The following is an 11,713-nucleotide window of genomic DNA, read 5'->3' as shown; positions in this document are numbered from 1 at the left end:
AATCCGTTTCATTTCCTAAGACAACCATTTCTTTAAACCACGTCTGTAGAAAAGGAATTTTTGTTGAACGGTGCCGACCATTGATAATATCGCGCACATGGCCTGTTGTTCTTAAGCCAGCCATTTTTTCATTCATAGTATGATAAATAATCCTCAATAAAAATATGATTGTCTAACACCCAGGTTTAGATCAGCCACTGGCCATGTGGCGCGCGAATGCATGTAGTCTGGCGTGTGTGTATTAGCATAAGCCAATCGATTCGATTGGTTCATACTAATGCATATAATGATTGACAGGTAACCAAGGCACGTGTTTTGTTAATTTATCGGAACATAATAATAAAAATATGCCAATTAGTTATCGGTTTGTAGACACAAAACTTTAAACACGCTGAAATGATATATAGATGTTTTTGACACATTCGTTTGTAAAATGTATTTATTTATTGTACTAGTCATGTGTTCAACATTCTGACATTGAAATGACGACTGAGAAAGAAATGATAGAAATAGAAACATTTTAACAAAACATTGTAAAACCGTAGCGTTTCTCTGACCGCGTGCTAGCACGCTGCCTTGGGTGATTCAGAAGTCAACTGACCTCTATCATGGCTGGATTTTTGGATCACATGTCGAGATCGGAAACTGAAAGAATCCGTGGTGTTTTGGGTTTACGCCAGGAGCGTAGTGGACCATGCTTACTGTGGACGGGCGCAGTCAACAAATCTGGTTACGGAGTTGTTAGTGTTCGTGGAATTAATGGAAAAAGAATCAGTATTTATGTTCATCAGCTGGTGATCGCGTTTAATGCGGGTGTTCTGACGAACGGATTAGAGTGTTCACATATCTGCAATATACGAAGATGTATAAGATCTGAACATTTAATTTTAGAAAGTCGGTTACAAAATTTATCGCGAAAGACATGTTTTTTGAATAAAAGTATTGCGTGTCCTCATTATCCTGTTTGCGTTAGAAGCTGAAGATTTTTCAATGATGAGAGTAGCAAAATAATTATCACTAAAATAATCAATAGATTTCAGTACGCATGTTAGATATATATATGAAATGTGACATTAAATGAAAACCACAATCCACACGCGTTCATCGAATGTCAATGCCGCCAAGTAACGCAGTTCGCTAGTGCGCTTGCAAAGAATAGATGAACGCATTCACAGCATATTTAAAAATGCAAAACGCACGAATTACACAATTTGCAGACCATCATGATGGATCCATCCACTTTGCCAACACGGATTCAAATCACCACTCATAAATTTTAATCTGTAATTAATTAAAATAAAATGTCTGTATATATTTCGCATATCACACCAGTTAAATGCCCTCGCATTATAAATCATTGATATTACATTTGCCATAACATGGATTATATTAGTACTGTAACTGTATTAACGTTTATTATGAAATTAAATAAATAAATTATATAAATAAACATATTAACCTTAATCATAATGATAATAATTAGGCTGATAAGTACAATTTGTGTTGCTTGCTAAGCTTGTCATTCACAATATTCATTCAATCCACGAATATTAAAAACATGATGAAATAGTATCTATGACAGTGTATGCAGCGATGTGCAATGATGACTAATATATGACGTTGTTCCAAATGTTCGCGTCTTTTCTGAGCACATATCTTTGCAAACTTTGAAGACGTTTTATCCATAAGCAATTGCCAACCTAGAATGAATATGAGACACAACAAAATACATTAAAACAAACATACATCACGTAAATACATAGATTTACTGAATAAAACGTGTGGTTGTGAGTGTTTTCTTGACACCCGCAACTATTCGAAAGCTTAATAAGTGGTCAGTCGAGTCGGGTTGAAGCAATATTTCAGAAAAAAACTTCACGATTTCTGTGTGATTTTGAAAAAAAATGCTCTCGTTGTCACGATATACTAGGCAACGTTTTTCAGACTTGCTAAATCGCCCACCATCATGAATACTAGTATACCCGGGGGGGGGGGGCTACTCCCATACTTCCATTGCGGGTATGTGCCGCCCGACTGGGGTGTCATTTAACGGTGTTTTTTTTGTTTAGAAGTGGTATTCATGTATCAATGTTTTGGTTTAGAAGTGTGTGGCATTTATCACAGGTCCTTATAGTCAAAGCCATATACCAGAAAAGGCCGAGCCCGAATGCGCTCACTGGTTGCGAAAGTTGTGAGATGGGTGATTTTTTTTTTCGCGTCCGATGTCTTGTATCTTCATGGATGATGTCATTCCCTATTAATGCGCTAAACCATAAAGGTTGCTGAAAACACTTAAAAAATAAGAAAAAAGTGGTTTGGAAGTGAGTATGGTTTACGAGTGGTGGGCTGTACTCCCGGTACCCCCCGGGAATATACCGCGATATTTACGAGCATTGCGCATTACGGATAACGCTAGCCATACTTAGCTCTCAGACTAGTAATTGTATTACTAGTCTGAGCTTAGCTGAAATAAACTTGAACTCCATTTTGGCTATCCATTAATATGTGTTCCGTAGTTCGTGCCCGTGTCCGCGAAGAATCGTTTACAGAGAAAATGACATCACGGTCATGGATGCGAACACCGGTGCGTCATTGGAAGCGTCTGTAATTTCTTACGGACACGGAGGCACGGACCACAAATTACATATGAATGGGTAGCTAGTTTTATGCGTGATTCCGAGTCGGCGACGTGTTGCTTCTTCATATTCGCAACTTCAGTGTCAAAGTGAGATGCATGTATATCTGTAATTCCATGATTTTCATAGTCACAATCTTCGCTTTAGTACACATGTGTTTAGTTTGCAATATCATCAATTTGAACAAAAACTATGCAGAGGGGACATTGAGAACGGAATCCCCCTTACTGTAGCTGTAACTTTGGGCTGAAGTATTATGGCTTACATTATGGCCAGTGTACGCATGTATCTTCCCATGGCAAACTTGTGAAGTCATGGAGACAGCTATATACGATAATGATTTCTGAATTACCGACATACGCGACGTAGCTATATTTGCGCATGTGCAAACCTGCCTAGCAACCGACATGGCCGGTTGTACAAAAATATAAAAAATGAAAAGAAGCATAATTGCACTGTTACCCATATATCTTGTAATACATATTTTTATTCAATTTAATGCGTCATTGTTCTGACTATTCTAAGCATGCGTAATGACAGTAAGTTTAAAGTAATGTTTATTTCAGATTTGCAGGACTTCACAACATTTCCCTCGTTTCACATATAATGTCTCAATTGGGAATTGCAATTTGACCCAATTTATTCCCAACTCTACACATGTTTTTCATTATCATCACCCATCAGTTGACCATGAAGTAAGTGTTTGTGACGTCGGTTTATTGAGGTAGAACTTTGAATACCTCTTCCAAGTAAGGTTTAAGTCGTCACGTTCCATGTTTGGAAAACATTGGGCATTGCGCCTCCATATATGGTGGTGAACGCAGGTTGGAATATTCATAGCATAGCATATACATGTAAACGAATGAAGTCAATTTATTCTGGAGTGATAATTGTCGGAGTGAAACTAAGAACCATACCATGTTGTGGTACTTGGACAATTTAGTTGCTACTGGCGTTTTCGAAAGAGTGGATTTCAAAACATTAGTCGCTGGTCATTCATACTCTTCATGTGATAGATTGTTTGCACTAATTGACAGACACAGTAACAACATCCAGACTGTGGAAACACTTGACGATTGGATAAAAATCGTCGAGGATTCTTCAAGAAACGACAGAATTGAAGCGAAAGTCATGACTTTTGAAGACTTTAAAAACTATTCCGACTATTTAAAAAATAAATATACGACACGGTACCATGACGTGAACAATGAAAAAATGTATTATACTGAAGTCCATCATTTTAATTTTGGAATTGGGGAACGAGTGGATAGAATTACAAATAAAGTTAAAACGTATTGTCACGCAGGATTGCCATGGCTGCGGAAGACCCTTAATCCTAAAGAAGAACCTATCGTTATGGATTTTGATAAAAAAAACACAAAGAATTGGGTTAGAAAAATGTGAACTTATGCCACTGTATGACGGTCGAATATCCTTGAGTCGAAAAGTTTGGAATGATGTACGCAGCTTAGTTGGATCTTATTTGTCGCCTCGAGGACAAACATGGTATGATGCCTTGCCAGTTGAGGATACTGGGAATCAAAATGACAAGGACTAGATTACACGACCTAAGAAAAACAATCAAGCAAAACGTAACATACACACTGACTTGTATTTGATGTTTTTATTTTCATAGAACGGGGCAATTTATAGTGTGAATTTTTGGATTGCTGAACTCAACTATAAATATGGATAAAGCTAATACTAGTACCCAGGATAATCATGCTAAAGTTTGGTATACTTGGTCGTATGTCAACCCATGGCTGAAGGTCAGCACATCAGGTCAAAGTGCGGAAAGACAAAGACATCGGAAAAATCGCTGTACTAAATCACGTAACATTTGTTTTCGGCGACAACAACCTAGAGTAGATAGGCCATATCCGCACATAGAAACGATCTCGTTAAGTTGTGAATGCAATGCACATTGTTTGAGAAAACTAGGCGGCAGAGATGTAGTAAGTAGCATAAGACGTAATTTTGATAAAGCAAATTACAATGAACAAAGTCTGATATTGTATGGACTTATGACTATTGAAGAACTGGACACACGTTTATCCGTGAGGTACCATTTGCTATCAGTTGATTTATTTAAACTCAGAGTATGTAAAATACATTTCTTCGTGCATTTGGAATCAGTGCCATGCGAATTAAAACAATATTACGAAAAAGGGCATCTGTTGGTTTAATTTCCGATACACGTGGACAGCACGGACACAACAGACGAAAACTGACACCGTCAATGAAGAACGACGTAATTAAACACGTGATGAGATACAAACTTGAACATTCTCATTACTGTAGAAGTAAAAGTTCAAAGCCCTATCTTTCCCCACAGCAAAGTTTGTCAAAGCTTCACCGCGAATTCAATTCACGTCAAAATCTCCGAAACAAACCTACTCTGGCATATTCTAGCTTCTGGCACATTGTCAAACAACAATTTAATCTGGCGTTCAAATTACCGTCCCTTGATACTTGTCAAACATGTGATAAGATTAAAGCTAAACAAAAACATTCAAATCCATCAACATGTATTGAATTGAAACATGAACATGAGCAACATTTGAAAATGGCGGAGCTTCATTATGCAAGCCATCAATTCGATTTCACAATTCTATCTAAACAAACGTCTTTGCCCCGCGAAAAATGGCCAATTTGGACAGAATGAAAGAATTGATTATTATTATTTATTATTACAGATTTGGTGCATTAATGTTAAATTATTCTATACCAATTTAATTTCTAGTGTGGTTATGGTAAAAAAGTTGTATACTGTAAGATTTATAGCCCCTATGTATAATTGTCATTAGAGTTATTTTCCCTGATTTGTATTTTTCATCTAACAGATTTAAAAACTATGTTGTATTGTTAAAGTGTTGAATAAATTATCATTTATCCGTATCTGAAATATGCTACTCCATCTTGCGTGAAATGGTGTTGGTTGATAAAAATAAGAGCGTAGCAATATGTGGCTTGACGTTGGTTGATTGAGTAATAATGGACGTTACACTGTTCATCATTGGGTGTTTTATGGAGTCATATTTTTACATAATCACTTTCAAAACGTTGAATTAAAATCAATTTGCTTGATTCCGGTGTTTATAAAAACAATAATGAATTTTCCACAGCGGCATATTCTATTCAGAGAAGACACTAGGCGCAATAATCTTTCTCTCCCTGCGGGGGGGGGGATTTACTGTTTATAAATACATCGACAGATTTGTGTGTCAATATTGGAGGGGATATGGTCAAGCCCATTATTTAAGCAAACAATTCTACCTAAGCCCTGTTATCACGCAATAATAAAATATTTTATACTAGCTGTAAATACGTTTAATGTTGGCGATTCGCACACACATAGTCTTGTTTATAAGCATACTTTTCGATCCTTTAATTATCAGATAACAGTGGTGCACATGATACAATTTGACCAAATAAAAAGCGACGTTTCAATAACGGACAGTGTAATTTCTAATATCAAACTTAATACCGATGTAAAATATGTGGACAGATTATTAGGGATACCTAATTGCCATTATGCCATTCAAAAATCTCCACTAATGTCTCAAGTGATAACACTCAATAATTCACAATTATATTATATTTGCAACAAATCTAAAATTCCCAATGTTAATTGGCATGCTGACAAATATACAATCATCTCATTTCTCACGACATTGTAAAAAAATAATTTGATTAATGAGCAAGTTATTCACGGCCTCTGTAAGGAGTGAGTGACCAGTGGAACAGAGATTGATTAGCCATAATGAAAAATTGGTTGTTGTTGACAACAAGGTGTTAAATATACACAGACTCTATAGATGTGTTCATAGTTTATTAATACAACAAAATAATAGGAACATAATAGCATCAAGCTTATTGAAAGTTGTTGAGATTGTAGAATACATGAAATATGATAAACCTATTTACAATAAATATACTTTGATATAATAACATAACTAACCAGGTAATTAAGTAAAAAAAAATAAAAAAAAATTAAATCATGTAAATCTAAAACACTTTGATGATAGTTTTAGTGAGTTTTATTAAAATATATTCAATACTATGTAGGGAAAAAAACATGTATATTGTAATTATCTCCAGGATTTCAAATGCCATCTGAACACATTGCTGACTGTGATTTCCCAGGTAGTGATTAAGCTTTAGTTCTGAAATTAAAATAAATTATAAAAATTAATTAATTAATATTACCAGCAGTGAGTATCTAGTTATGCTATAATTAGAGAAGGTATACAATTCACTCACCTGTAAACATACTATGGCATGACTTATAACTTGTTCCTATAGATTTGGTAGCCTAGGCGTAGTGAATACGTGTACGATATACGTCTCAGATATTGAATTTGCTTTACTTCTGAAATTAAAATAAAATATTAAAATTAATTCATTAATATTACAAGCAGTGGGTATCTAGTTATGCTATAATTAGAGAAGGTATACAATTCACTCACCTGTAAACATACTATGGCATGACTTATAACTTGTTCCTATAGATTTGGTAGCCTATGCGTAGTGAATATGTGTACGATATACGTCTCAGATATTGAATTTGCTTTACTACTGAAATTAAAATAAAATATTAAAATTAATTCATTACAATTACAAGCAGTGAGTATCTAGTTATGCTTTAATTAGAGAAGGTATACAATTCACTCACCTGTAAACATACTATGGCATGACTTATAACTTGTTCCTATAGATTTGGTAGCCTAGGCGTAGTGAATACGTGTACGATATACGTCTCAGATATTGAATTTGCTTTACTTCTGAAATTAAAATAAAATATTAAAATTAATTCATTACAATATTACAAGCAGTGGGTATCTAGTTATGCTATAATTAGAGAAGGTATACAATTCACTCACCTGTAAACATACTATGGCATGACATATAACTTTTAGCCCTAGGGGGGGTCAGACTAGCCACCGTTGAAATCTTTTAAAATTTGATTTCACAGATAGTGATTCAGCTTTAGTTCTGAAATTAAATTAAATTATTAAAATTAATTCATTAATATTACCAGCAGTGAGCATCTAGTTATGCTATAATTAGAGAAGGTATACAATTCACTCACCTGTAAACATACTATGGCATGACTAATAACTTGTTCCTAAAGATTTGGTAGCCTAGGCGTAGTGAATACGTGTACGATATACGTCTCAGATATTGAATTTGCTTTACTTCTGAAATTAAAATAAAATATTAAAATTAATTCATTACAATATTACAAGCAGTGGGTATCTAGTTATGCTATAATTAGAGAAGGTATACAATTCACTCACCTGTAAACATACTATGGCATGACTTATAACTTGTTCCTATAGATTTGGTAGCCTAGGCGTAGTGAATATGTGTACGATATACGTCTCAGATATTGAATTTGCTTTACTTCTGAAATTAAAATAAAATATTAAAATTAATTCATTACAATTACAAGCAGTGAGTGTCTAGTTATGCTTTAATTAGAGAAGGTATACAATTCACTCACCTGTAAACATACTATGGCATGACACGCTATTTCAACATGAGATGTGTCTACCTATACCCAGTGTGTGTAATATTCCGTTTTGTTCGAAAGTGTCGGAAATATAAATATTAAAACAATAGCTAATAAAATGTGTTTATTTACAGAAATGAAAAACGTTTTCGTCGTCAGCTACACACATCGGTCGATACAAATAATATAGCCATGGTTTGCTTAACCCTTGTCAATCGATGGATGGGAGTACGACTGGTATGTTATCAATACACTTTATCGGCTTGACTCGACCAGTGTGTGATTCATGAATAAATTATTTACACGCTTACATTGATACTTATAATCGCAGGAATTCATTGGTGCAGTAGTAGTTCTAATATCTGGTCTTTCGGGTCTACTAACCGCGCTATTTGGAGAACTTGAACCAAGTTTGGTTGGTTTGGCTTTGACTTATGCGTTGTCTGTAAGTAATATACAATGTATAATGTATGTAGTTTGCAATATATGTCTACAATGCCGATAGTAAATTCCAATTCGTATCAGTTGTTAGTTGGTCCCGTCGTCACGTGATATATTATGTACGAATACGCACGTACAGGAAACGGACGCTCTATTATACTTTCAGTTAACCATACTAGTCATCAATTAATTTACTCAGTATATATGCCATAAACCGAACATTGTCGTCGGCGCGCGTTGAAAATGCTACATTACGCAATATGAATCAACACAGTTGTGAAGTGTTCATTGGAAACACTGTGTTTTACACGCACTGTATTTTATACGCCACATATGGCCGACGTGTGTGAATACTCTGGGCTTCAATAACTTGTTTGAACAGAATATCACCCACTCTCTATAAATGTGTCGTTTATTTTAATATAAATTGTTCCTTTGTGCGTGTAGATTTCCGGTCACAGCGCCATATTGGTTCGGTCGACGGCCGATTGTGAAATGCAGATGAATGCTGTGGAACGAATACGCTATTACACAAATGTAGAATCGGAGCAATATGAAGGTACTATATATATATATGGCAGATGCAAATGAGAAGTAAATGGTGATTAAGTTTGAATGAAGAATACCCGAGCAATACTGATCTCAAGGCTGTCCAGTGGTGCCGTGGATGATAATATAGCCAGCATTTAACTGTTTAAGTCTCTGTTTAATTAAATAGTTGGCGACGATTCCTCAATCACACATGTAGCAGTTTTTAAGTGTGGCTGACATTAACATTCAATGTTAATGTTACGATAAACAATACATTGCAACCTAAACAGAGTGACTAGTAACCAATCTTGACTTGCTTTTATTTACAGGTGTATATAACCCACCTCCTGATTGGCCTACTGATGGTGACATCAAAATAGAGAACATATCTGTGCGTTATGATCCAAGCTTAGAACCAGTGCTGCGTGATGTTTCCATACACTTTAAAGGTGGACAGAGGGTGAGTATATTTTCACAGACTATATACTCAATTTAACAGTGTTAGCATAGAGTGTTAGAATATGGCACAAAATAACGTACATAACATCTTCACATGATTGTCATACACTCTTTATTTTTAGGTTGGTATATGTGGCCGTACTGGTAGTGGAAAATCGTCACTGGCCGCGTCATTGTTTCAGATTGTGGATACATTTAAAGGTAAATATGCACATTAATGTTCATGTATGCTGAATCCTGCATTTAATTCTAACTATTCGGTTTTATCATACTATTCTGAGTAGATCTTTACGTGGATTATTATCTGTATCATGGTACATTACATACGAATATATATTATATATATACTCAATGTTAGTACAATGTTAATATATATTTATCACTATGGAGACATTTTGAATGTAGTTATGTAAATGAATATCGATACTTATTGTTAAATTCAGGGCGTATCCTCATAGATGGTGTAGATATATCACACATCCCTCTACTAACACTTCGCAAGAGATTATCAATCATCCCACAGGACCCCGTGCTGTTTCAAGGAACAATAAGGTAATTGTGTGTATCACCAGTTGATTGAATCAAGTGATTTATTAAGGTAGCAAAAGTGGCAAAACGAATTAAGTATATCTGTAACTTAGACATTCCGTACACTTGAAAGTTCAGTTATAGAATCAAATGCGGCAGTGCATGTGCCGTACCATTATCTAAGGGATTACATGATGGGTATTGCACTTTTCTGACTATCCTGACAATTGAAAACACATAATGGTCGTAACGCTGTAGGCCAGACGAGCAAGTCACGATTTGTTTTCTAGGTACGACCTAAACCAAACCATGCTACGCATAATGAATTGTCGGCAGCATCATGGTTTCAAAATATTTACTTGAATATTATGCTAAATATATGGCCACATAACTAATTAATTGAATTATGCTATAGATTCAACCTTGATCCAGAAAGCTTACGATCTGATGATGAGATATGGGAAGCTTTAGAGATAGCACAATTGAAACAAGTTGTAACGGAGCTTGATATGCAATTGGGTAAGTAAGGCTATGACATCATGGTGTGATCTACAGACGTAGCATTCTGATGCAAAATACACGAAACAAAGTAACAATAAGTGAATGAATAAGACCTATGCTAGCATCAATAACAGTTTTTTTTCTTTTAATTTCTGTAAAAGATGCTGACATTTCAGAAGATGGTGTGAACTTTAGTCTTGGACAGAGGCAGCTATTCTGCATTGCTAGATCATTCCTGAGAAAATCTCGTATTCTCTCAATGGACGAGGCAACTGCTTCTATTGATCTCAAAACGGTACATGGGTAGTTTTTGCTAATACCAGTGTTTAAATGGCCAGAATGTAGCAATATTGAATCACACTTTAAGGCAGAAATTCTAATTTTTTTATCGTTTTTATTGTTAGGACAAGTTATTGCAGGATGTGGTAGCTACTGCGTTTGCTGACAGAACTGTTATTACAATTGCTGTAAGTTTGCATGCTTATATCATCTCTACAATTGATGGCATTCCGCAATAATCATTTTCAATGTGGTTCAGTATAGGTATAATTGGTATGGTAGAATTCTTGGCTTGTTTTTCATGTCGTTTACATTTATTTTATTTCAGCACCGTATATCAACAATTCTTTATTCAGACACCGTGGTGGTGCTCAGTGATGGCAGGGTTGTAGAATACGATACACCAGAAAATCTACTTAAGAAAGAAGATGGCATATTTGCATCATTCGTTCAAGGATCACTGGACAATTGAGAACTTGTGGTCTGCTAAAACTGTCCCGTTTTTCGTTAATGAGAGAAAAGTTTGACACAAAAACGGTACCTAAAACAGTCAGTGTATTCGTTTGTATTCGTTGTTATTGCAGTGCTAATTATTGTTAGTTTTTAGTTGCATTGTTATTGTGAGATTGAAGATTATTTTACGCAGCTGTGAAAAATCCTTGTTTAGCAGTGAAATGTATGCTTTATTAGTTGAAAGAGATTTTCCCCCAACATTTTGATAATATATAATAATAATGTTATTTTTCTTACATCAAGTTTGGTATAAAATCTGATGTCTGTCCGCTGGCTGGATAGATGTAGGCGGTCTCTCCTCAAACATTGC

At 35.2% G+C, this 11,713-nt stretch overlaps 1 protein-coding gene across 1 annotated transcript; it reads left to right on the top strand.

The window, feature by feature from the left end:
• The first annotated feature begins 608 nt into the window (after nt 1-608).
• LOC146739011 (ATP-binding cassette sub-family C member 8-like) lies at nt 609-11,362 on the top strand. The gene is made up of 11 exons (XM_085504033.1): nt 609-835; nt 8,286-8,388; nt 8,483-8,596; nt 9,040-9,151; nt 9,453-9,583; nt 9,705-9,783; nt 10,026-10,134; nt 10,526-10,629; nt 10,773-10,906; nt 11,016-11,078; nt 11,219-11,362. The coding sequence occupies exons 1-11, from the start codon at nt 609-611 to the stop codon at nt 11,360-11,362; spliced, it is 1,320 nt and encodes a 439-aa protein (XP_085360159.1).
• Nucleotides 11,363-11,713: the final 351 nt, after the last annotated feature.

The sequence above is a fragment of the Saccoglossus kowalevskii genome, chromosome 9 (assembly GCF_978046115.1).
Source record: "Saccoglossus kowalevskii chromosome 9, keSacKowa6.1, whole genome shotgun sequence".
In the NCBI taxonomy this organism is placed as follows: Eukaryota; Metazoa; Hemichordata; class Enteropneusta; family Harrimaniidae; genus Saccoglossus; species Saccoglossus kowalevskii.
The sequence above is the reverse complement of the archived record's forward strand: the minus strand, read 5'-3'. Positions and strand labels throughout refer to the sequence as shown.